We start from the raw sequence: 25,676 nt of genomic DNA, 5'->3' as shown, positions 1-25,676 counted from the left end.
TTTGAACCCTCAGCTTCTGTCTCCAGAGCTGGGGCTTCTTCCACTCTGGTGTCGTGGTTCTTTAACTTAGCCTTGGGGAGTGAGCCCCTCTCTGAACTGAGGCTCCACTGATGTGCCTGGTCTCAGCAGAATCTGTGAATAGAGGAGATGCCCCCACCCCCAAACAACCAAGCCAAGATGTGGCAGGCAGGTACAGGACTGGCTTCCTCTTGCCTCCCTTCCTGCCTTGGTCAGGTTGTAAAGAAATCCTGCTACCCGAGATGGAACGAGACCTTTGAGTTTGAGCTGGAGGAGTCTGCCCCGGGGACACTGTGTGTGGAGGCCTGGGACTGGGACCTGGTCAGCAGAAATGACTTCCTGGGCAAGGTGAGTCGGGCCCAGCCCAGCCCTGGGCAGCTTCTCCCTGCTTTGAAAGAAAATGTCTCTTTGTTAGAAGCTCACCAACCACCAACAAACATGTCAATATACAAAGGAGAACCAGAAAGAGGATTATGTAAGTTAAACGTGCCCTGTATCATTTGGGTTTTTTTTAAGTGTGTGTGTCTGTGTACACATATACGTAACACATATACATACATGTAAGTGCACATATCTATTAACATATATCCCATAGATTTAGAGTTAGACGAGATCTCAAAGGCCATCTAATCCAGCATCCTCATTTTATAGATGAAGAAACTTAAGTGACTTCGCCAAGGTCATACAGTGTTAAAGGTCAAAGGCAGGATTTGAACCCCGGTCCTCTGACTCTACAACTCATGCTTTTCCTATTAACCACACTGCCTCCTGACAAAATTCCCTTCTCTGATTCCATCTACTCAGATGAATGAAGAGAAGTTATTTCTTCTGGAGAGCTCCAGACTGTACTTCTAGGGATATCCTAGGGTGAGCCTGCTCTGCCCTGAGTCAGGGTGGTAGCAGCAGTACCTTTGGCCCCAGAACATCTCATGGGGATGGTCTAGGGAGGTTGGGATTGGGGCTGAGGGCATCTTTGTTCAGGGGAGGGGTAACAGATAGCCTTTGGTCCCTGGAGAGGGAAGTGAAGGGGGAAATTTCCAGCCATCAGGGATGGGCTCATCCGGCTGGTGAGGGGTGAGTCCTTTGGTCTGGGGTTCAGAATGTGTGAGTCCTGGCACCCCTCTATCTTGGATCCAGCCCTAGAACTGTTGTCTGGGGTTCTCCCAAAGAAATAGCCCTTCTCCTGTCCATCCAGGCAGACACTGACTGAGCTGGAGGGGAATTCAGGTAGGAGGCAAAGAACATGGGCTCTGTCTGGAGTCAGAGGACCTGGGTTCAAATCCTGCCTCTGACATTTACCACTGGGGGACCTTGGGAAATCACTTACCTTCCCCAGGTTCAGTTTCTTCATCTACAAAATGAGGGAGTTGGGTTTGATGGGCTCTGAGGTTCCTTCCAGCTCTAGATCAGTGGGATCTATTCATCGGTTCAGCCACTTAGACTTGGGGGAGTCTGGCACTAAGATATCCCTGGCCCACCAGGTTTGTGGTACAGTAGGGGACCAGAGTCAGAAACCTGACTGTCCTTCCTCTCCAACTTATTAAACAACCCACTTATTAAACTTTTTTGTTGGAGGGCTAGAGGGAGAGACGGTGCTTCGGGATCCTCAAAGTCAGTGGCAGAGTTGAGTCCCAGAATTCCAGTCTTCTCTAATTTTTTTCCTTCCTCAGGTGATGTTCAATATTCACGGCCTCCAAGCTGCCCAGCGGGAGGAGGGCTGGTTTTGGCTGCGGCCAGACCAATCCAAGACCAGGGTGGATGAGTGAGTGTCCAGAAAGTTTTCAGAATCTTCCAAATGGACCTGAAAGGCTCCAGGTCTGAGACTCATTCCAGAGCCTTACAAGGCAGATCATCACAACAGGGGCAGCATTGAGTTAGGCCACCGCTACCTGGGCTCCTAGGAGAGGTGTGGGAGTCACTGCCCCTTCCCAAGCCTTCCTCCCTTGGGGCTGTCTTATGGCCCTACGGCCTCTGGCTCACCATTGGGACACAGTGTCTGAACTCTGAGCGGGGGGCTACCTGGCCACTTGGCTTCAGATGTATCTCAGCCCAGCCTCTACCATCCCCTTGGGAGTGGCCCCAGTGCCTATGAGTGGGGGATGGGGAAGAATCAACCAACCAGTTAGTAAGCATATATGAAGCTCTTCCTTTGGGCCATGGGCTGTGCCTAGTGCTGGAGATACAAAGAGAAAGCAAAAACACTCCCTGTCCTCAAGGAGCCTAAATTTTAATGGAGGGAGACACTGCCCTACATCGGCCTCAGATGGGGAAACTTTCCACCATTGTGATACCAGTTCAGGAGTGGGGAACCTTGGTTGGAGATGAGATGAGATAAGTTGAAATAACCTTGAAGTTCCAGCTGCCTTCTGCCTTTGCCTCCTAAGACTGCTAACATCCCTCCCACCATGACCATCCTGGGTTCTAGGAATCTGGGATTTTCTGCTGCAAGGCTGGGGAGGGGGAGCATGATGAAAACAGCATTTGAGGAAGTTGAATCTTGAAGAATATACAGACTATATTGGAGGGAGGAGAGGCGGGAATCAGGGAGACTTTGTAAGGATGGCAGTCTGAGCCAGGATATTGACTAGGTCGCCTGCCTTGGTGACTGTGTCCTCCTGCTTCCAGGGGCAGCCTGGGCTCCTTACAGCTGCAGGTGTGGCTTCGGGATGAGACGGTGCTGCCTTCCAGCCTCTACCAGCCCCTGGTGCAGCTGCTTTGCCGGGAGGTCAAACTGAGCCCCAAGGTCAGGGTTGGGGGCATGGCATTGCTGGCATCTAGAGCTGGGAAAATCCACTCTCAGGGGAATCTTCTCCCTTCTGGGGCCCCGGGTTTAGTGCTAGAGACTCCCAGCGCTGCCTCCATTCCTGCTGGTCCTGTCCACTGTTTTTGCCTCTAGATTCCTTTTCTCCCTGGGGGTGGGTAGCACCTTCCAGCCTGGGAAGACAAGAGAAGTGAATGTTCCGTAGAACACCTTCTATGTGGGGCCTCATTGCAGGAGGCCTCCCTGGCCCAGGGGATGACCCACCTTGCAGAAGAACAAATTAAGATCCTAGTTTGGGGGCAGCAGGGGAGGAAGTGTGTGGCCTAGCTAGAGGTCATCTCCCAATTCCTTGGGGAAGGGGTAGTGGATTTCAGCCTCATCCTTCACTGGGCCATTCTTTCTCCCACCCAACACTCTGTCCCTCCTCTCCCCCAACCCCAAAGGACCATCCAGTACAGCTGATCTCCCTAATTGAGGAGACCACAACGGCTGAGTGTCGCCAGGAGGTGGCCACCAATCTGGTCAAACTCTTCCTGGGGCAGGGGCTAGCCAAGGAATTCCTGGACCTGCTTTTCCAACTGGAGCTCAAACGGACTGGTGAGAAGCTTTGCTGGGAAGTGGGGCAGTCCTAAGGGCCCAGGTAGCGTGGCAGTGCCCCTGGACGAGGGTAGGGGAAGCAGGGAGCAGTCCCAAGTGAGCATTTTTGGAAATATAGCTGAAGGATTCTTCCTAAACTTAGGAGGAGTTCAGTGGAGAGAGCAATCAGAGAAAGCTTCCTGGAGGAAGTGAGGCTTGAGCTGGGTCTTGGAGGCAGAGATGAGAAAGGAGAGCATCTGGCTAAGGGGAGGGGGAACAGTGAGAACAAACATCCACAGGGTCTGGAATGAGCAGGGCATTCGATGGGGCACAGGACCCTGGTCCAACCAGCACAACTGAATGTCAGAAGGGGAGGGGGGAAAGAAGCTGCCTCACAATCCCCAGACCTGGGGGAGGGAGTGGGGGAATGAGGCCATTCGAGAGAATGTCTGTGGCCAAGTACCCTAGGCCCTTGACTGCTGGTTTTTCCAGCTTCTGCCCTCACAGTGACCTGAATCTCAGAACAGAGCCCTATCTCAAATTCAGCTACATTCCTTGCCATCCTCCCTCACAATCATCTTTTTATTTTATCTGTTATTTATTATTTATTACCTGTGTAATAGCTATATGTGCCTGGTACATAGTAGGCACTTAATGAATGTTTATTGATTTTTCAGTTGAAGCTAACACCCTCTTCCGGAGCAATTCCTTGGCCTCCAAGTCGATGGAATCGTTTCTGAAGGTGAGAGGGATGTGGGTGAGAGGGTAGGCAGGCTTGGGGACAGGGATAGAACCAAGATAGGGAGAGACTCCTTCCCACCTGCACCCCTGATCCACACACTCACCCAGGCTCTCCCTTTTCATGAATGGGAGCAACCTTTCCCGAAGACACATTGTGGAAGACTAAGAGAGGGAGGGTGGGAAGCCAGGTTGAAGGAACAGGAAGGGGACTCTCCACAAGGATTCCAGCAAACATGGCAACATGAATGATTACAGCAGAGCCCAGCCCCCCTGAGAAACTCCCCAGCAAAGAGGAAAAGGAGCCAGGTGATGCTATGATCAATAAAACAAAAGGGAAACACCTGTAAGCTCCTTCATCTAGTCCAGGATTTCATAAGAAGTCCACAAGCATTCTGGTAGGGTGCACACCTGTGGGACTCTGGTAAATGGGACTGGAAGCCAGTGAGATTTCAACCCTGGCTTGCACCTGGAGTCAGGAAGACCCAAGTTACAGTTCTGCCCAAGATACCAGCTGTGTGACCTTGGGCAAGTCATTTAGCTGCTGTTTGCCTCAGTTTCCCCATCTTTAAAATGGGATAATAATTGCACCTGTCTCCTAGGGTTGTTGTGAGGATCAGATGAGATAATATTTGTAAAATACTTTGCAAACCTTAAAGCATAAAAAACATTAGCTGGCGTTGGTCTTTCTCAGTCTTCTAGACCATCCATCTTTGGTCCCCTAAACAAGATGAGGTCTAGGGCCCTCTCCTAGGCTCTCTTCTCTTCTCTCTTTCTCACCTTCCTCTTTCAATAATCTCATTGACTCCCATGAATTGAGTTATCCTCTTTATTCAGATGATTCTTGGATCTGAGACCTTGAGTAAATCACTTAATCTCCCTGGGCCTCAGTTTCCTCATCTGTAAAAAGAAGGGGGTGTAGACTAGATGGCCTCTGGGGTCCTTTCCAGTTCTAGATCTGGGGTTTTTGTGTATGTGTGTGTGTGACCTCTATGTCCAAGTTCTCATCCCTTCCAAGCTGTCATAACCAACTGCCCGTTGGACAGCTCCACTTGGCGGTCTAATAGGCATCTCAAACTCATCGTGTCCAAAATGGAGCTCGTTATCTTCTTTCCTAAGCTGTCTGTCCTCTAAACTTCTTTACTTCTGGTGAGGGCGCCACCATCCTTCTAGTGTAGAATCTTCCTCAGCTCCTTTTCCTTAAAGGTGAAAAGTCTCACTCTTGTCTTTGTAACTCCAGAGCAAAGGCTCTGACACATGTTAAGTATTTAGTAAGTGCTTGGTGATGGGATGATTGAGAAAGTAGGATTTGACCTGATGGTGAGTATTTGGACAAGTGGAGAGGAAGGGCGATGGTATTCCCAATGACAGAACGCCTCCTCTTCACTCCTACATCCCATCTCTGCCATGCCCACCGTATACCCAGTCCCCCTTTTTCCACCTGCCTCCCTCCGTGGTCAATCCTGGCCCCTCTCTCCTGCAGGTCTCAGGCATGCAGTACCTGCATAGTGTTCTGGGCCCAACAATCAACCGAGTCTTTGAAGAGAAGAAGTATGTGGAGCTGGACCCCAGCAAAGTAGAGATCAAAGACGTGGGGTGAGACACCCAGGTCCTTCTGTGGGTGGGCACTTTGGCTGTGCCAGGGAGACAAAAAGAGAAAGAGAGGGATATGTGAATGCCTCTCCCAGTTCCAAACACCTCAGGAGTAAGGGGTAGGTGCTAAGGACAAGTGACATGTAGATGTTGCATGACCTAGAAGTTGGGGGGAAGAGGAATCCTGGTTCTTTGTCTCTGTTCAGGAGTGTCTCTGGCTGTGTCTCTCTGAGGGAATTAATTCTTGATACTGTATTTTATTTTTTATTTTATTCTGTAACCATATTCTGTATTGTGTGTAACAAGCCTGGGCCTCTTCTCTGTTTCTGGGTAAAGCAGCTTACATGAGCTAAAGTTCGGCCTCCCCCTCTGTGAAGAGAGATACCTAGGATATAATTACTGTCATTTGAAGGAAAACTATTCTCAATGTTCTTACAAAACATTGTCTCAGCATTTCCTGCAAGGTCTGTAGGTGTCCTTGAGAAGCTGGGTCAAGACCTTGTCCCATCTTTAACAGTTAGGGTGGTCCTGTCTAATTCTTCAGTCATCACTGTCTGTCCTTATCAGTAACCTCATGATGCAGCTAGGACCCTGAAAATTTACTAAAACATTTCTTAGAGATAGAGAGCTTTCTTTGATGTAACCAGTAATCTCCCACCTCTGTAAGGCTGACCAATCACATGATTTTTTGTTCTGTTCTGTGCTTATAAAAATGTATTGCACCTTCAATTCAGGGTCTCTTAGCCAGAGTCAGGGCCATTAGACCTGTCCTTTACTATCAAATTGCATGCCCCTGATATCTTACGCAGAGAATTGCCTCAGTTTACCTTTTTGTTAAATTTTATTCTCTACTCTCTCTATGCTTGTGTGCCTGTCTCTTTGTGTCTCTGTGTATCTTTGTCTGGGTCTCTGTGCTTTTGTCTGTCTTTGTGCATATCTGTTCAGATCACTGTATGTGCTTCTGTCTAGGTCTTTATCTGAATCTCTGTTTGTCTGTGTCTATGTCAATGTCTGTGTCTGTCTGAGTCTGTATCTATGTCTATGCCTATGTCTATATCTCTATGTCTGTGTCTGTGCCTGTATCTTTGTCTATGTTCATATCTATGTCTATATCTGTGTCTGTGCCTCTATCTCTTTCTCTGTCTCTATGTGTCTGTGTCTGTCTGAGTTGAGGGGAGGCTAGGAACACCAGCACAGCATGGCATGCCCCTCCCTCACTCCAGGTGTTCAGGGCTACACCGGATCCAGACAGAGAGTGAGGTGATAGAGCAGAGTGCCCAGACCCTGCAGTCATACCTGAGTGGGCTCCTATCAGCTATCAGTCGCTCAGTGAGGATGTGTCCAGCAGTCATCCGTGCCACCTTCCGCCAGCTTTTCAAGCGGGTGCAGGAGCACTTTCCTGAGAACAAGCACCAGGTTGGAGCCCATCATCTTCCAAGTTGGGACCCTGCCTCTGGGGTGGTGGCAAAGACTCCCCTCAGAAAGGTGGGAGCTAGGGAGGGCTGTGGAAAACCAGCAGGGGACAGAGGTTTGCAAGCCACTTTGGGGTCTAGTGGGAGTGAAGGGGGAGCCAGGTATATGGCTTCTGAGGTCCTGGCATATTCCTGCCCTTGGAGCTAATATAACATCCACCCCCACCCCCACCCTCAAAGGTGTGGCATTTTGTACTTTTCAAAGAGTCTTCAAGCCTATTACTGTACTCATTCCTCACAGGTATACAAAAGCAGGTATAATGATCCCCCTTTTACAGATCAAAAAATTGAGGTCTAGTCTTTTAAAAAGTGGCACTAGTGGTTAGTGGTAGAGTCCCAACTGGACTCCAAGTCCCTTGATTCTCCAGGACTTCCCGCTGTACTAGGTGCCCAATTGCCCTCTCTACCCCTAGCCTGGGTTGAGCCAAGATACTCCTTCCCGGAGGCAGTTACATGGGGACACAGCACCTGGCTGCTCCTGGACAGATGGATGTGGGCAAGGGCAGGGGGGTTTCTGGGGTGCTGCTAACCCAGAGTAAGAAGGGACCCGAACCCAACCCACAGAACCTGAAGTTCATTGCTGTCACCAGCTTCCTGTGCTTACGCTTCTTCTCACCGGCCATCATGGCACCCAAACTCTTCCACCTGCGGGAGAAACATGCTGATGCCCGCACCAGCCGCACCTTGCTGCTCTTGGCCAAGGTACCTGGGTGGGCTGGGCCGGGCCAGGCATGGCCTTGCAGTGCAGTGGCTATGACGGCTTATGGGTACTCTCAGGACCAGAGACAGGAGGAAGCTGAGCACGAGGTTGGGGGATGGTGTTCTGGGGGATAGGAAAGTACATTTGCAGTTTGGGAGCCATGCTGAAGGTCTGGCCAGCGTGCCGGGGAGCATACAGTAGAGGAGGTTGGCAGTGGGCCTGCGGGAAAAGTTGGTGCAGAGAGAAAGAGGAGGTGAAAAGCATTTAATGAGTTGAGACCTAGGCTCCAGTCCCTTCTCTGAACCTGGGCAAGATTAACATCTCAGGGCCCCATGAAATTCTCAAAGACTTGTCAGTTTCAGGACTGTGCTGATCTTGGTTGTTGGAGTTTCCTTACCAGAAACACCGTATACTAATGAAATCAAAAGTCCTATTTAAAACACACATACATATGAAGATGTGGTTAATGTTCTAGGAATGAAAGATCTCATTACCAGGAAGGAAACTCCAAAGTCTAGCAGTGACCCAGGTTCAAAGGCAGTTAGGTGTGGTCCTCTAATAGGGCCAGGGGTGCTTTTGGTGGGCTCTTGTCTGCCTAGAACGAAGCCATGGCATAGACAGGGGAAGGCACAAGGTCTGTCTTCAGGGAGTGCAGGCCTGGTTGGAGAGATGAGACCCCCAGAGAGGAAACAGTGTCAAGAGGGGAGGGGTATGTCCCTATGGACTGACTGAGAGAGTCAGCAAAGGCCCTCTGAAGTATGTAGGGCTCAAAAGCCAGGTGGGATGGAGCTCAGCAGGGACTATGGAGGATATTTGCTACAAAGGACAGAGTACTGACTGGATTCTGAGAACCTGAGTTCAAATTCCAACTCTGATACTAACTGCCTGAGTGACCTGGAAAAGTCTTAACTGCTTTGGCCTCAGTTTCCTTAGTTGTAGAAAGAGAGGGTTGGGTTAGGTGGTACAAGGTCCCTTCCAGCTCTAGAGCCATGGCATGAGAGATCATCAAATCCAATCCTCCTCGTTCTATAGAGGGGGAGGCCGAGGCCTAGAGAGGGAGGGGAGCTTGTTCAGTGACACACAGGGCCCAGGTGTCCTTACTCCTTCCATCACACCATGCTGTTTCCCTCTGTTGGTTGGTGCCTTGATTGGTTTTGGGGCTGTGGGAGTATGTGTGGGGATGGAAGAAAGTATCTGAAGTAGCCACTGGGTTGGGCAGTGGGGGTGTGGGCCAGGGGTTGAAGAGGGACCACAAATCCATGGACCACTGTGGGCTTGATCCTGCCCCATGCCAGGCTGTCCAGAACGTGGGCAACATGGACACACTAGCCTCCCGAGCCAAGGAGGCCTGGATGGAGCCCCTCCAGCCCATGGTGCAGCAAGGTGTTGCTCAGCTGAAGGAGTTCATTACCAAGCTCATTGACATTGAGGAGAAGGAGGGTAAGGCCCCCTCCCCATTTGGTCATCTCCAGCCTGAGGTAGCAGGGGCCATCCTACGTAGACTGCAAGGGAGTAGGCCTGTGCCCTGGCCCTTTCTGCTGGGCCATATGGGCTCTGGCCCCTTCCTTAAAGGGTGTGCATGGCCTGTGGCAGCTGGTTAGTTCCTTGGTTGGGAGAGGGTGGTGTTGGTGGAGGGCTGTCTTAAAGATGGTGGACCATTGAGCCAGGAAGACACCCCCCACCCCCACAACAGGGTGAAAACTCTTCTTTCAGGGCAGAACTTTTGCTGGGACCCACCTCCCCCAATTGAGGAGGAGGAGGGATTTCTCTGCCCCCCCCATTCCCCAGCTCTGCCACATATATAGCAGAGAGAACATGACTGCTTATTACCAGGGAAGCTCTTGTCTCCAAACATCTTTGATGGTCCCCTACCAATATGGGGATCATGAGCCGCTGATCACTCATATCCTTTAGCAAGGGGTCAGAACTCATGCAGCCCCCCAGAAGGGGCTGGGATGCAGGCTCATCTCTATGCATTCTCCACAGGATGGCCTCTACTACACTGGGAATAGACCCTGTGGGGCCCCCAGGTGGCAATGGGGAAAGGGGACAGTGAGGCCCGGTCCTGATAGGAATCCAGAGACCCAGGGGTAGGCCTGTGGCCTGGAGAAGGGCCCAGCCCAGCCAATGCCCAGCAGCAGCTGCTCTGGGACCTGGCCATTTCTCTGGTGACCAGGACGGTCAGAGCACAAGTCCAGATTCTGGGGGTGGGTGGGGAAGCTCACCTGGCCCTGTGCCCCACTGCTTCCTCCCAGAATTGGACCTCCAGCGAGCACTTAACCTGCAGGCCCTGCCTGTGAAGGAGGGGCCCCTCTTTATCCACAAGGCCAAGGGCAAGGGTCCACTCTTGCCCTCCTTCAAGAAGCTCCACTTCTCTCTCACCAGCGAGGCCCTCAGCTTTGCTAAGACCCCCAGTTCCAAGGTAAGTGGGGGCCCACTTAGGTGTTGGGGAGGGTTGGGCCAAGCACCTTCCTGGCCTTCCATCCCTCAGGGTCTTTTGATTTAGACTCCCAGAGCCTTCCCAAGCAGGATTTGGGCACCAGGCATGTCGGATTGCTAGGGTCCTGCCTTGTGGCTCCTGCCCATGTTCAAGGAGAAGGGCAGAGTAGTTTCCCTCACCAAGCAACCACTTCCCAAAACAGTACTCCTTACTGATTGAGCGACTGGGAGGGGAGCACCAGCAGCTTGAGAGAGACAGAGAACCCGACGGCCAGATTTGCCCTACTGTGGGCACGATGCCCGCTTTGGTTTGTCTCCTGCCTGAGGGCTTTCGAGACCTAAGCCAACCCACCAAGTGTTTCCCAGGTCACAGGTCTAGAGCTGAAAGGGACCTTGGCAGCTAAATAGTCCAACACTCTCATTTTGCAATTGCTGTGACATTTGTCTGGGCGATACAAGTAGTAAATGTCAGAGGAGGGTGAGGTCCTCTCACTCTTTCTGATGTTCCACCCAGCCTCCTCTGCATTGGGTTTCTCTGGGGCTCTGGGATGGGGGGAGGGGGGTGGATGGTTCATACGAAGACCCTGGATCTCCCACTGCCATCCTGGCCCTGGCCCTCCAACCTCCAGCAATGGGCTCTCCTTTGAGCTGAGACCCTTTCTCTTCCTCTCCCCTGGCCTTCCTGCTCCAGAAAATGTCCTTCATCACACTGGCCAACATCCAGGCAGCCGAGAAGGTGGAAGAGAAGAGCTTTGGCAGCTCCCACGTCATGCAGATCATCTATGCAGGGGAAGCAGGCCAGTCCGAGACGGCCTACCTGCAATGCAAGGTGAGCCTGGCTGGGTGGGCCCAGTGAGCTCACTCACGTTGTTCTCCCCATGATTCCTTTGAGGGTTCAGAACAGAGAAAGGAACGAAAAGCGAGAATCACTCCCTCCCCAACACACAAACACACACACACACACACACAGAATCTCTCTGTCTCTCTCTCCCTCCCTCCCTCTGTCTCTCCCTCCCTCTCTCTTTTTCTCTCCCTCTCCTCTTCCTTTCCCCCTCTTTCTCTCCTTCTCTCTCCCCCTCTTTCTCTCTCTCTTTCTCCTCCTCTTCCTCTCCCTCTCCCTTTCTCCTTCCCCATTCTCCTCCCCTCCCTCTCTCCCAGGAGCCTTTGGGCTCCCGAATTCAGAGCCCAGCCTGACTTTCAGCTCCTTTCACAGGAGGCAGTTCTCTCATCCTCTACATGTTCCCCCCCTCATCCTCAGCGAGTGGGTGCACGTGTGTGTCTCTGTGTGCCTGTGAGTATACAGAGGGCATAACACTGTATACTTGTGTCTTTGTGTATATAACTGTGTCTGCATTCAGGAGTGTTTAACATAGTGTACATAGAGTATCAGCCACAAACACAACACTGTAGAGACAATTCCTGCCTTCAGAAGGCTCACACTCAATCAATCATTCAATCAATACACGTTTATTAAATGACTGGCCTGTGCCAAACACAGTGCTGGGCACCAGAGATACCCAGAATGAAACCACTCCTGCTCCCGAGGAGCTTGCCTTCCATCTGTCATCTAGATTGGGAGATGGGCTGGGTCTTGGCAAGGGGCAGGGAGTGTAGTGGATAGTGCTGGACTTGGAGTCGGGAAGACTCCGGTTTGAATCTACCCGGGGCTCTTTCTGGTTGAAGTGACCTTGTCTAAGTCCCACTTTCTTCTTCTGTAAAAGGAAGGGGGTGGGCTCACCAGCCTCTGAAGCCCCTTCCAGGGAAGAGTCCCTCCTCTGGGGTGGGAGCTTCATCAAGGGCCAGACTCGTGGGTCACCATCGCAAGCTCCTGGTGCTGACCTGTGTTGTAGTGTGTGAATGAGCTGAACCAGTGGCTGTCTGCCCTGCGCAAAGTCTGCCTCAACAACCAGGGCATGCTGGGCTCCTACCACCCGGGCATCTTCCGAGGAGAAAAGTGGAGCTGCTGTCATCAGAAGGAAAAAACAAGTAGGAAGGCTTGGTCTGGGGGAGACTGGGGGACTGGGGAGAGAGATCCTGGGGGCTCTGCTGGATGTAAATGAATGGATGTGCATGTTGGCAACACAGAACTCAGGCAGAGAGTTTAAAGGGCACCAGGGGACAGAGAAGGGACAAATACAACCCTAGGCTAGGGGCTAGGTGGATTCTGAGGAGGGAGAGATAGATCATGGTTGCCTGGTTGGGGTGGGCAGGGGAGATCAGGGAAGATTCCATGGAGGAGGTGGCACCTTAGATGGACTTTGATGGAAGGGGAAGGAGCATTGACAGCCTGAGATGGGGGTAGAACTCCACTGTGGGCCTGGGGCCATGGGAGCCAGTTCCTACCTTGCACTCTTGGTTTCCTCATTTGTGGAGAAGCAGGAGGGGTGGGTTCCTGAGTGAGAATTGTCCCTCCTCCGCTGGACCCCAGACCCCAGGATGGGTAGGGTAGCTGAGGCACCCAAGAGTGTCTTCTGTGCTTCCCACTAGCCTGGGGCCAGGCCCCTGCTCCCGGAAGAATGATGGCACCTAAGTAGTCTCATGGGTACCGATGCCTGATTGTGGGATCATGGAGACAGCGCTGCATCAGGGGTACAGCGCGTGGCTTTTTCTGTGTGATCCTTCCTAAGCAAATTATTGAACTCCTCTGACCTTCAGTACCTGTCTGTCAAATGGGGATCATTGCCATGGGTGTCCATTCACCCTCCCCCGCCCCCCAGATTTCCTCCCCATCTCTAGGGGCAGATAGAATTTCACAGGCTGTGATGGTTTCTGGACCTGGGAGCCTAGCTTCAACACGGCCTCTCCTGCCCATTCTAGCTAATTCTATTTATGCTGGGAGCAGGGCCAATATCCTTGCAATGCCTATAGGGAAACAGGTTTCCTTGTGGGAATACCTCAGGGGCTTGGGCCCTTGCAGAGCAAGAGAAGGCAATCCAGCCTCCTCAGGCAGAGAACCAGCCACAAGCCCTGTCTCTACAGGATGCCTGGCACTCACCCATGTGGGGAAGGCGGGATAGGACCTGAGGTCCTTGTCATGGGTGTCCATTCACACTGAGGCATTGCAAGGAAAGAACCAGACTGTTCTCCAAGAAAATCCTGACCCTTCAGCCCTGAAAGAGCCCCTAGCAATCACTCGGCCCAACCTGTCCATTTTACAGATAAGGAAACTAAGCAGGGATGTGCCTTGTTCAGTCAGCTAGAGGCAGAGCCCTGCCAAGGGCAGTCCTAACATGCCCACCTGTTGTTGGCTGGCATCTCATTCCTCTGGGCTACAGAGGACCATGTGCTTGGAGAGATGTGGGGGATGAGAAGTAATAACTCACCAGGAGAGGTTTGCTTGTTAGCTATTTTTATTCTAAACTTAATAACAATTGCTTTTGGCTATTTATAGCTCACCTCTGATCCTCACTGGGAGTCAGCTGGCTCCAGGCAAGCTTGCCCATGGGCTAGGGCTGTAGTGTACTGAAGAAGGAAAGGAGGGGTACCAGAACTGATTAGGCACCTACTATGTGCTGGGCACTGTGCCAAGAACTTTGCAGTCATTGTCTCATTTTGATCCTCCCAACAACTCTGTGAGTTGGGTGCCATCGTTATCCCCATTTTACAGATAGGGAAACTGAGGCAGACAGAGGCTAAGTGATTTGCTCGGGGTCACACAGCGCATAAGGATCTTAGGCTGGATTTGAATTCAGGACTCCAGGAATGGCCCTGTATCCACTGCACCACTGTGAGGCAGCCAGCAATCTTTTCCTCCCTATGTAGCAACTTACGTGCCTGCCTGCCTGCCTTTCTCTCTGTCCAGGGTTCTTACCCTCTTTGCATGGGTATCATGAAGCCTAAGGATCCCTTCTCAGAAAAATGATTTTAAATGCATAAAATAAACAGGATTACAAAGGACACCAGTTATGTTGAGAGTTTTCAAAATGGGCCTGTAGGTGTTGCCATGGTGCACAGAGCTCGGGACCTGGAGCCAGGAAGACTTGAGTTCAAATCAAGCCTCAGACACTTTACTGGTTGTGTGACCCTGGACAAGTCACTTCACCCTGTTTGTCTCAGTTTCTTCATCTGTAAAATGAGCTGGAGAAGGAAACGGCAAACCTTCCAGTATCTCTGCCAAGAAAACTCCAAATGGGGCCATGAAGAGTAGGATATGACTGAACAACAAGACAAAAGCTTTCAATATATATTTTTTCCTAAGTTTATGGGCCCCAGGTTAAGAGCCCCTGCTCTGTGTGAATGCTCCTGAAGAACCTCCAGCCTTGATTTTGTGGAAGGAAGGTTTTGCCCTTAGGTTCCTTCTTTGTCACAGAGAGGGACCACCCCTGCAGGCTGATGAGGATTATAAATCCTGGGGCTGTGATTTCTGTTGGTTTCTACTTCCTAGACCTTGTCTTCATCCCACCCACTGGCCCCCGTAGGACAAAACTCCCCATTAGAACCTGGTACATTAAACTTTGATCTTCCAGCTTCCCTCCTATTCCTTCTGAGGGACATCTTGTCTCTCCTGTCTCGTAGGTCTGGGCTGTGACAAAACCCGAAACCGGGTAACCCTGCAAGAGTGGAACGACCCCCTGGACCCAGACCTGGAAGCGCAGCTCATCTATAGACATTTGTTGGGTGTCCAAGACACAATGCGGTGAGAAGGGCATCCTCCCTCCCTAGTCCTGTCCAGGAGGGTACTCCTAAAGCAGGGTACCCCCTGAGCAGGGAGCTTCCAGAGCAGGGCACCCCCTGAGCAGGGAGCCTCCAGAGCAGGCCACCCCCAGAGCAGGGAGCCTCCAGAGCAGGGCACCCCTAGAGCAGGGCACTTACTGACCACCTCCCCCTTTTCCTAGACCTGGTGGGCAGAGGGAACTCAAACTCGGCTTCTTTGCCTTCCTGAGCCTCTTGCTTCTTTTCTGATTGAATTAATTTAACCAACATTTGTGAAGTGTTTCCTATGAGTAAAATCCTCTGCTAGGTTCTGGGTCCTAGGGGACCTTTGGGTCCCCTGGGCAGTGGGAGTGGTGGGGCCAAAGGAGGGAGAGAAGGAGCAACTCAGGGCAAGTCTCCGAGAAGCTTTGAGGGTCCCCACTTATCTGTGCCTCATTATGACTGTGCAAGGACAGTGGATAGAAGAAAGACCACCAGACTGGCTGTGCTAACCACTAGTCTTGAAATCAGGAAGAACCGAGTTCAAATCCTTACTCTCTGTGTGACTTTGAGTGAGTCCCTTAGCCTCTCTGGGCCTCAGTTTCCCTGCCTGTAAAATGGTAGCCTGGGAGATCCCTTTAGGTTCTGAATCTGTGGTCTGATGCCCTCACTTCTTGGTAAGGTGACTGTGCCTTATCTTTTCATGAAGAGAAATGGCACACGTGTTCCTCAGTTTCCTCACTTGTTAAAAGAGGGAGTTGGAGCCTTCTAGATCTGAAATTTTGCATTCTAATTCTCTCACTCAGGGCTTTTTCCTTCCCTGGGAAGGTGATGTAAGTTAATATTTCAGAGGGTCTGGGCATTCATTCCTCCTTCAGAATTTAAACAGGCTTCTTCATGAAAGCCAGGCAGGGGGTCCAGGATCCTATTCTGTCTCCCAGGTCAAGGCTGTGACTCGGGACTCACTGGGGGAAGGATGGGATGCTTGGATAGGGTAAGACCAAACCAAGGTGTAAATGGTTTAACGCCAAGGAGAGCGTGCAGCCTGGCATAAGGCATAGAGTGCTGAACCTGGGACTGAGGAGACCTGCGTTCAAATCCTGCCTCTGCCCCTAACTAGCTGGGAGACCCAGGGCAAAAGCAGTTATCTTATCTGTAAAATGGGGAGCATAAGATTACCTGCCTCGCAGGGTTTGGAGGATTTTTGTGGACTTAAAATGTTAAATGAATGTTAGCTGCTGTTATCGTTACTAATCCAAAATTAGCATTACTAATGATTACCTCTGCTAACACTCCTGAAGATACATAGTGAGTAGTCATCCACAGGGTCTCACAGGAGTAAGACGGGGCAACCTCGGTCTAAAACTTGTCCCTTTTCCTCTCCCTCATCAGTGAAAAGTACCAGGAGCTGACTGCCCTGGGGGCTGCTGGGAACATCCCCGACATCCAAAGTGAAGGTAGGACCCTGACAGTCCCTCCCAAACCCCCACCCTCCTGTTCCAGGACAAGCTCACACAGCCCTTCCCAGGCCGAGGGAGGCAGTTTGATAAAGAATTCTCATTCTAGAGTCAGAGGACTTGGGTTCGAATCCCACTTGAGATACTTACCCAGGCCTCAGTTTCCTCATTTGTAAAATAATGGAATTGACCTAGATCTGAGGTCTCTTCTATGATTGTTGCTGTGGGACCATAGATTACTTTAGGTTCCCTGGGCCTCAGTCATCCCTTCTCTAAAATGGGAGGGTTGGACTAGCTGGCCTCCCAGGTCCCTTCCGGCTCTGATCCTATGAAAGTCTGGCCCCATGGAAGGTCCCAAGGCCCTTAGCAGCCGCTCTGGGGATGGTCTTTCCCCAGCACCTGAGGACGGCCCCACCCAGCTGTTCCAGGTACTCCAGGACCTGGAAGATGCCCACCGCTCTGGTCCTCTGACTACAGCAGACCAGGAGAAGAACTATCTCTTGGAGTTGCAGACGTGAGACTGAGCCCTGCTCCCCTCAGGCCCAGGCTCCTCCCAATGCCATCCATCCCACCCTCTGCCTCCTGCTGGGACTGTTTATTCCCAGGAACTCCCTGTCATGCTGGCTACCTAGGAACTCTGTGCTTTGGAGATCTGCCTGTGGCCTGGGTGATCCACCAGGCCCCCTGGTCCCTGGCCCTACCCTTACTTCTGCCCCAAACCAACACCCCCTTTCCATGAGCGCTTCAGGGGGCTGAGCCTTGTCCTGGGCTGTGCAGAGGCTCTCTTCCAAGGTGTCAGGAGAGCAGTGGGAGGCTGAAGGCCCCCCTGGCTGGGGAGGGGAACAGAGACGTCCGTGCCCTGGTTTCCTGGGATGAGTCCCCAGGCTCGGCAGCCCCAGCCCCTCCTCATCGCTTGTCCCCCACCCTTGGCCCACTCCGAGTTACAGCCTTGATTCTAACATTCCATGAGCTTCACAGTCGGGGAGCTTGGGAGCTGCGGGGAGGGAAGGGGGTGCTGATTGGGACTCGGTGATTCTGAGAAGTCTCTGGAGTCTGTTCCTTACTCTGCCGACCCCGTGACTGGTGTCCCTGGTCTCCCAACCGTCCTCCCAGCCTAGGGAGGAAGTCTGGAGAGCCAAGTCCCCTAGAAGGGGATGGGGAGGGAAGAAAGTAGATACTGTTGTCTTCTCTGCCCCTCCCCCCACTCCCAGTATGGTTGCTCAGCCTCCGAGGGACTCAGGCTCCTGGGGCTCCCGAGGGCCAGGAGTCCAGATCCAGCTTCCTGACTCATCCCCAGGGGTGGAGAGCCTCAGACAGCCCCACTTCCTCTCGTGCCAGCAGCCTGTCCCCTTAGCTGGGCATCACTGCAGATTACAATAAACTTTCTTTTACCATTGTTGGACTGGGGCTCTGGTCCTCTCTTTTGGGAGGGGAGGAGGGGAGGCAGAGCTAGGGAGGGGACACTGAGGGGCACTGAGGGGGCGTAAAAAATGGATCCCCATAGGGGGCAGTGCATAGGGAAAGAGACCAAAGGCTATCTGGTTAAGAGCCATCAGTCCATGGGCAAGCCTTTAATAGGTGCCTACTCTGGGCAAAGTGTAATGCTAAGGGTTGGGGGTATAAAATCAGAAGTCGAACTGTCCCTGACCACAGGAAGGCAGCAAGTGCAAGGGGCTAAGACATTTATATGGCACCTACCGTATGCTGGGCACTTTCCACAAACATGATCTCATTTGATCCTCACAACCATCCTAGGAGATATCTTTATTATTCCTAGTTTACAGATGAGGGCACTGAGGCAAACTGAGGTTAAGTGACCTGCCCAGGGTCACACAGCTAGGATTTGAACAGTAATAATAACTAACATTTCTGAAGTGCTTATTACAGGCTGGGCCCTGAGCTAAGTACTTTACAGCTATTCCTTCATTTGACTCTCACAATCCTGGGAGGCAGGGGCCAGATGGAGAAGGATCCCTGGGGACCACATGCTGCCTCAGTCTTAAAATGTAATTTGACCTAGTTTTGTTGTATTTTCATCTGTTTTGTTAAATACTTCCCAGTTACATTTTAAAGAGAGGCCAGAGTTAGGAGCGTCGGCCTGGGAAGGAAACCTAGAGGAGTGGAGAGCCTGGAAGCTTACACGAGGCTGGATGCCAAGACACTGCTAAGGATGAAAAGAAAGTTTAGGAGGAGTCAGGTGGCAGGAGGAGAGAACGGTATGATCAGGGAGGTGTTTCAAAGGTCAAGACCTTTGAACACATGCCCACGTTGCTACAGAGATGATAAGAGCTATATGAGGAGGCCCGGGGGTGGAAAGAAGATGGAGCTACCATTCCCCCTGAATGAGTCTAAATGAGCCTAGAGGGGCAATCCCTTGGAAACTGGGAAGGACTCCAGGACACATGGCCCCAGCCTTACAAACATCCCTGCCAGGTGTTGAATTCCCCAATTAGAGGACAAGCTGCTTAAGGGCAGGGACTGCCATTTGCTTCTTTTTGTATCTCCAAAGCTAAGCCCGGTGCCTGCTTCATGAAGGTGCTTAATCAATGCTGATTGATCCATCGACCACAGGGTTGCAGTGAGGGTCAAATGAGGTATTTGCAGAAAGCACTTAGTCCAAGGTCTCGAACATGGCAGGTGCTTAATTAATGTTTATTGGACTGATTGTTGCAAATGCAAGACAGTCCACTGCTGAGAGTGGAAGAGGTTAATGAGCTGGGAGCCGGTTAGTAGAGACCATCTGTCTGTACACACAGGAGTCCAGATGTGAGGGCGGGGGTCCAAGGCGCCGCGAGTCAGGTAATACAGAATACAGAAGGAAGGAGGGCTCGCACACGTAGTAAGAGGCTGTGCCTGTAACAGGACTTTGGACCGGTGATATTGACCAGAGGTGTCAATTCCAGGCCTGAGCCGATGCGAAGATAACCCGGCAGGTTTAATAAAGTCAGTGCCACACGACGCAACGCAGATAAGGTCAACGTGCAGATAATGTTCATTTTAAAGCCATCTGCTCCGGGTTCTCTGGGTGGGACCCGCTGACACAGACAGGGGGAAGGGGCTGGGAGGAGAATCTTTAATGATTTATACAAAGGCTCACCGAGCGTCCACGTGCTGCTTCATTTGGGCCTCCCAAAGCCTCTGTTGTAAGGAAGCTCTAACTCCACGAGGCAGGTGCCATTTCACAGATGAAGAAACTGAGGCTGAGAGGTCCGCGCTAGGATCTAAGCCCACCTTTTTTCCGCAAGGCACCTAGTAAGAGTGGGCGAAGGAAGGTTGGGGCGGGGACGGGGGGGGGCGGTGGCAGGCTCGGGCCTCCTATTGGTCAGCCGGCGACTCTGGCAAAGGGGGAACTCCCACAGGTAGGGAAGGGAGGTGGCCAAGGGCTGCCATCTTCTGGGGAAAGCAGCGAAAGCAGGAAGAGGGGGCGCCCCGGTGAGGAGCGTGGCATAAGCGGAGACACGACGTAGCGCTGGAAAGGTCGATCCCCAGCGCTTCATTTAACTGACGAGGACACCGAGGCACAGAGAAGGGAGGGGATCTGCCCAAAAGGACGCAGGAGGTCAGTGGCAGAGTCGGGACTAGAACCTGAGTCCTCGGCTCCTGCCTGCGTCTCCAGAGCTGTCTCAGACGGCGTCTGAGCCCGGACCCACAGGCTGCAGCACTGGAGCCGCGGCGCCCCCTCGCGGGGCGGGAAGGACAAGGCGCTGGACACGCACGCGCACACCTTATCTACTAATCTTGTCCCCTCCCCTTAGCCCGGCTGGGCCGCGCATGCGCTGGTCTTCCTCTCCCCTCTCTGGCTCCCCCCTTCCCTTTCTGGTCCTTCTGGGGACAGAGCGCGTTACTTCCTGTTCGGCCGTGGACGCGCATGCGCAAACTCCTCTCTGATCCCAGTGTGCCCCGGAAGCGGAATTTGGGCCGGCTGGCGAGCCCCCGAGGTAGCGGCGGCGGCGGCGGCGGCGGTGGCGGCGGCGGAGAATGAACGCACCTCCAGCCTTCGAGTCCTTCCTCCTCTTTGAAGGAGAGAAGAAGTGAGCGCGGCCGCGGGGCGGGAGGGCCGGGCGGGGCTGCCGCGTGATCCTTGGCAGGAAGGGCCTCATGTCCTCCCAGGAGAGCCCCCGCCCCCATTACCACGCCCCCTCCCCGGGCCTCAGTTTCCTCATCTGTCTAACCCCCCCCCCAAAAAAAAACCGCTACAACCTCTTTGGGGAAGACCAGGGTCATCGCCGACCCTTACGTCACGTGCGCTGGAATGATCTACCAGCCCCACTGTACTGAGGAGGAAACTGAGGCCGGCAGTGACCGGCAGGTGTCGGAGGCCAGACTCGAACCCGGGCTGTCCCCAGTGATTACCCGCGGCTGACGTAGGAAAGAAGCTGGGGACGCTGGTCCTTGTGGGATGTGAGAAAGAGCGATAAGACCGCGAAAAGTCGCTGTTTGTATAAAGAATGGGCCGAGCTTCGGTCCTGGTCTTGACCTCGGGCCTCGATGAGAGCATCGGACTAGCCCACGATCCCCGCTTAGCTCAGGAGTCCACTCTGACCCCCAGGTCATCGTTGGGGCAGATCCCTCTTCCCTAGTCGGGATTCGTACCGGGTCCCCCCTCTCCCCCGGTCATTCAGAAGAGGCTGCCCTGGAGCCGGGTGGGATCAGGTGGGCAGCCCGGACCCTCACGGCCTCCTCTGCCTCCCCAGGATTACGATTAACAAGGACACCAAGGTTCCCAATGCCTGTTTGTTCACCATCAACAAGGAGGACCACACACTGGGAAACATCATCAAGTCGTAAGTGCGGTTCGTCTGCGGCCGAGGGGTGACCAGGCTAGTGACGTGCTGGGCGGCCGTTTTAAGGGAATAATGTATTTATTTACAGCGATAAACCAGGCCTTGGGTTTACAGGCAGGAGCAGGGGCTGCCGTCCTCCTTTCCTGAACCCTTCCGGATTTTATGGGGGTGTGCTAGGGAAAAGCAGGACGCTCTTCGGCACTGAACCGTTGGTTCCAAATTCAGCATTTTTCAGCTTATTCCAGAATTCTGGGTGGTCACCCGTTAATCTCAGATAAGTTCTTTAAACCAATTCAGTGCAGCCTCCAGAAGCAGAGATCAGACGGCCCTGGGGTGTTTTCTCCTTTGTGTAATTTATTCGTGTAAAATAAACACATTTCATTTCTCTGGTAAGAATGAGCCTTCCCAGCTGTACCTATTCAGAAGCAGACGGTCTGTGGCCCTCATCCCTACCCCCCTTTAGAGCCTTTTTATCGTCTGCACCTAGACCCAGGAGCTCTGGGAATAGGGGGGCATTCATGATCATTTACCTCATTTCACCACTTGTGAACATCTAGCCGTGAATTGCGTAGTGTAAAAGAGGGGGAAAGTTTAGGAGGCTTCAGTTAGGTTGGGAGATCATTTGTACCTAGGCCCTGGACTAGCACAACTAACTGGTCTACTTAGTCTTAACCACTGTGTGTCTTAACGTTGCTGCCAGATTATCCTTCCCCAGATAGTGTTTATTACATTTCCCTGCTCAAGCACCTTCAGTAGCTCCCCAATTCCTACAGAATAAAACTCCTACCTTGGGATCTGAGGCCCTCCATCTAATCCCTTTTGTTGTTCGGTTTTGTCCAGCTCTTCGTGACCCCATTTGGGGTTTTCTTGGCAAAGGTACTGACTGGAGTGGCTTGCCATTTCCTTCTCCAGCTCATTTTACAGATGAGGAAACTGAGGCAAATATGGCTAAGTGACTTGTCCAGAGTCACTGAGCCAGTAAGTGTCAGAGGCCAGAGTTGAACTTAGGAAGAGGAGTTTTCCTGACCTCAGGCCCAGCACTCTGTCCCACGGTGTCACCTAGCTACCAGGTCTGATACTTAGGCTACATTTAAAATAATTTTTTGTTGATGGCTTTTTTTTAATGTAACTTCTATTTTTCACTGAAAAAAATTTCAGTCAGACTAACCCAAAACATCAAAGGTGTGGCCTTTTATGCAACATTCTGCAGCCATGGTTTCTCTCCTGTGCAAAAATTTTTTCTGTGGGCCAAGCTTGGTTATTAGAATATTACAGCATTAGGTTTGTTATTTTGTTTCTTCCCTACACGGTGTTGTAGTCATTGTGTATTGTTTGCCTGGTTCTGGGAGCTTCGCTTTGCATCAGTCCATTGGAGTCTTCCCATATTTTCATCATGGTTACTGTTTCTTATAAGTAATTCAGTTCTGTTTACGGGTCACAGTTTATTCGACATTTCCCCATCGTGGATCTCTCTCGTTTCTAGTTCACTGCTGCACCTTAGGCTTATTTATCTCCCCATCATATCAAAACCTTTTGCAGCAGTCAAGTCAATTTCCTCAGGATCCCCTGCCAGTGTTGCACGTATTCACCTGCCTCTGATTTTGCCTCATTCGACTTGACTGCTATGTCCTCCCGCCCCTCTCTCCACATCCTTTCTGCCCTCTTAGATATGCCTCTTCTAGATCTTTACTGGGCACAGACAGCCTTTCTGTTCCCCACAGTAATTGCCACATCCCACGCCTTGCATACATTTGGTGCCCAGCAAATTTTTAATACAACTCACTTAAATTTTATGTTAAATCATGTTGCTTCCTGGCAAGTACATTACTATCATTACACTTTGGCCATATTCAGAAGTTTAAAATCAAGAAATATTTGTTAAGGTCTTGAGGGTTAGAGGGATTAACTAAGAAACGTTCCCACTCTTGTGGAGGCTGCTGAGTCTTGAAGGGTCTCAGATGCCCAGATCACCGTAACGGTACAATACATAAATACATTCGAAAGCTGCAAACCAGGTCTGAGTCACAGCATCACAACAGGAGGAGGTCAGGGAGTCTAGGGGAGGTGGTATTTGGGTTGGGCTTTAGAGGAGGAAGAGGAAGTCATTTGGCAAAGAGGAGGGAAGCGAAGATGCTCCAGGCCTTGGGGACCCAGGCAGGAAGGGAGGTGTGTTCTGGGAGTCAGCCAGTGGGGCTGAGAGGAGAGATAAGGGGAAGGCCACTTGGGATGGCCGCAAGGCCGGGTCTGGAAGTTTGAGCTTAGCTCAGTGAGCAGACAGGAGGGAGGTGTTTCTTGGGTACTGCCTTCTGATCCATCTTGCCTTCCTCCACTTTGTCAGCAAATTCATTTTTTCCTCCATGAGATATGCCAGGAGACAGCAGTGTGATGTAGTGGACAGAAAGCTGGCCTCAACACCAGGAAGACGGGGATTCAAGTCCCACCTTTGAAACATCCAGAGATGGTGCTGGCTTGTGTTGGGAAAGGGAATTTGCTCACCTGGGAGTTCTCTATACCAGTAAAATCCCAGCAGCAAACTGCAACAATGGGGGAAAACTCGCTTGTTGTGGGTAAAGAGCCTGGAGTCCTGAAGACTGGGAAAGGTCATTTTTACTGACAAAACTCACTTTGGTATTTAAGGCTCTACCAGAAACACTGTCAGAAGTTCAGGTGAGCCTGTGGGATTTGGGCCTAGTTGCACTATGAAACATCTGCTCCCCAAAACATTCTGGGTTTTTTTTTAACTTACAGTGGGCCACAAAGGGGATGGTGAACTCTGACAATCATACCAATATGGAAAGAGTAGAACTGTTCCGCAATTACAGAAATTTCCAGCTGGAGACAGTCCAGAGGTCTGCCGTGTATATGTACAGCCTTGGCAGCCTGATGCCAAATGTCACAGAAGGCTGAGAAGCTTACCCAGGATGCTTTGATGACCAGGGCACTCAGCTGGCTTAAGCCCCATAAAGACCTCTAGGCTGTGATTACAGCTAGGCTTGGAAAGACAGCAGTGCCTTGAGAATCAGTGAGAAAAGTTGGCTTCATGGTGATTTAAAGAATGTCTCTGAAATCTTGTGTTCATTGCCAAGTGATGTAAAACAAGTCATTGCAGCAAGAGACAGTGCACACTAAACATTGTTAAAAACTGTAAAAAATTAGAGCTTTATTATGTAAAACAACTGATTATTTACTTTATCCCAACTAATTCAGATGAGAGTGCACAGTGGGCGTGGAACTAGCACCCTCATTCTCCATTCTGCTGGCTTACCTCTGTCTCCTTTTCTTCCTTTCAGACAGTTACTGAAAGACCCTCAGGTGCTGTTTGCAGGCTATAAAGTCCCCCACCCACTGGAACACAAAATCATCATCCGAGTACAGACCACTCCAGATTACAGCCCTCAGGAAGCTTTCACTAACGCCATCACAGATCTCATCAGCGAGCTCTCCTTGTTGGAGGAGCGATTCCGGGTAAGGGGCCACCAGCAGTGTGGGCATGAAGCACCCTGCCAGGTCTGGGCTTGGGGGCGCTCACAGAATCTTGGAGAGATTTGTTCCCCTGATATTTTCTCTTTCCCCAGTGTGTTGGCAACTTCTTCTGGCAACAACCCTCATTTCTGGCTGCCAGAGTCCCACTTTTAATGTCCTTTCTGAGTGTAGTCTCTAAATTGGAGTGCTTTCAGCCCCACGTGGCATGGTTGTTTTTGTTTTGTCCTAAATTGGTGGCCTTCCACATAAAAAGACCAGCCTTGAGAACACTTCTGTTCCCCACCTGGGATACGGCAACAACTAAGTTCACTCCCTGAAGGTCATTTTCAGTGGAGACACTAGATTAGCCTGTGCTCTAGGATGCTTCCCCCATTCCCTCTACTCTATATAGTCGTGGCCTTATTGGTGATGACTTTGAAAGGTCTTAGTGGACACTATGGTTAGTGGATTTCTTACAGTAAAATAACTGTTAAATGTGTATAGGTGTTTTATTAATGTTTCTCTTCCTAGAACAGAAGAGAATATTTGAACTCTATCAATTGTAGTGTGCCTATAACTTACCTTGAGATCCTACTCTTGTTCAGGAATCTTAGCCCTGACTCACTGGCTAAATTTGTTTTTTCCTCATTCTAGGTTGCTATCAAAGACAAACAAGAAGGAATTGAATAGTTCTTGATGTCTTCCCCATGCAACTTCCACAGGATTAGGAGCACAGAAACTCTTCCTCCCCTTTGATATCCAATTGGTATGAAAAGTTGAATGGAGGAAACCTTATGCTTTTCTCTCTGGCAGACACCTGTAATTTCCTCATAAAATGTATTTCTTACCTCTGAGTCACTCTCAGTCTCTCAAGTAGCAATTTTTAGCCATCTTCAAAATCCTGCTTGCCATGAAATCACACAGTGATGGTTTGGCCAATGTGGGCTGGAGACCATTAGAGGGAGATGGACTCATTAGACAGTTTAATTAGAATGAAACAATAGTAACCAATGGCTCTGTCCAGCTAGGAGGGCTGCCAAAGAG

The 25,676-nt window shown here is 51.3% G+C and overlaps 2 protein-coding genes across 2 annotated transcripts in view; both read left to right on the top strand.

Annotated features, from left to right (window-relative positions):
* The window catches only part of RASA4B (RAS p21 protein activator 4B), a 47,729-nt gene extending 29,939 nt beyond the window's left edge, over positions 1–17,790 (top strand). Inside the window, exons 7-21 of the mRNA XM_036769309.1 lie at positions 235–366; positions 1,689–1,780; positions 2,644–2,761; positions 3,223–3,376; positions 4,033–4,097; positions 5,577–5,689; positions 6,910–7,102; positions 7,723–7,860; positions 9,154–9,298; positions 10,114–10,280; positions 10,989–11,126; positions 12,148–12,283; positions 14,813–14,933; positions 16,322–16,386; positions 16,783–17,790. Coding sequence (XP_036625204.1) covers positions 235–366; positions 1,689–1,780; positions 2,644–2,761; positions 3,223–3,376; positions 4,033–4,097; positions 5,577–5,689; positions 6,910–7,102; positions 7,723–7,860; positions 9,154–9,298; positions 10,114–10,280; positions 10,989–11,126; positions 12,148–12,283; positions 14,813–14,933; positions 16,322–16,386; positions 16,783–16,904 — 1,899 coding nt within the window. The 3' untranslated portion in view covers positions 16,905–17,790. The remainder of the gene's footprint in view (positions 1–234; positions 367–1,688; positions 1,781–2,643; positions 2,762–3,222; positions 3,377–4,032; positions 4,098–5,576; positions 5,690–6,909; positions 7,103–7,722; positions 7,861–9,153; positions 9,299–10,113; positions 10,281–10,988; positions 11,127–12,147; positions 12,284–14,812; positions 14,934–16,321; positions 16,387–16,782) is intronic.
* A 2,318-nt stretch (positions 17,791–20,108) lies between these two features.
* On the top strand, positions 20,109–25,486 carry POLR2J (RNA polymerase II subunit J). The gene is made up of 4 exons (XM_036767598.1): positions 20,109–20,417; positions 21,081–21,170; positions 24,461–24,635; positions 25,287–25,486. The coding sequence occupies exons 1-4, from the start codon at positions 20,365–20,367 to the stop codon at positions 25,320–25,322; spliced, it is 354 nt and encodes a 117-aa protein (XP_036623493.1). The 5' UTR covers positions 20,109–20,364; the 3' UTR covers positions 25,323–25,486.
* The last annotated feature ends 190 nt before the right edge of the window (positions 25,487–25,676 follow it).

This window comes from Trichosurus vulpecula, chromosome 7, assembly GCF_011100635.1.
Source record: "Trichosurus vulpecula isolate mTriVul1 chromosome 7, mTriVul1.pri, whole genome shotgun sequence".
Lineage (NCBI taxonomy): Eukaryota > Metazoa > Chordata > Mammalia > Diprotodontia > Phalangeridae > Trichosurus > Trichosurus vulpecula.
This window is presented reverse-complemented; position numbering and strand designations above follow the sequence as displayed.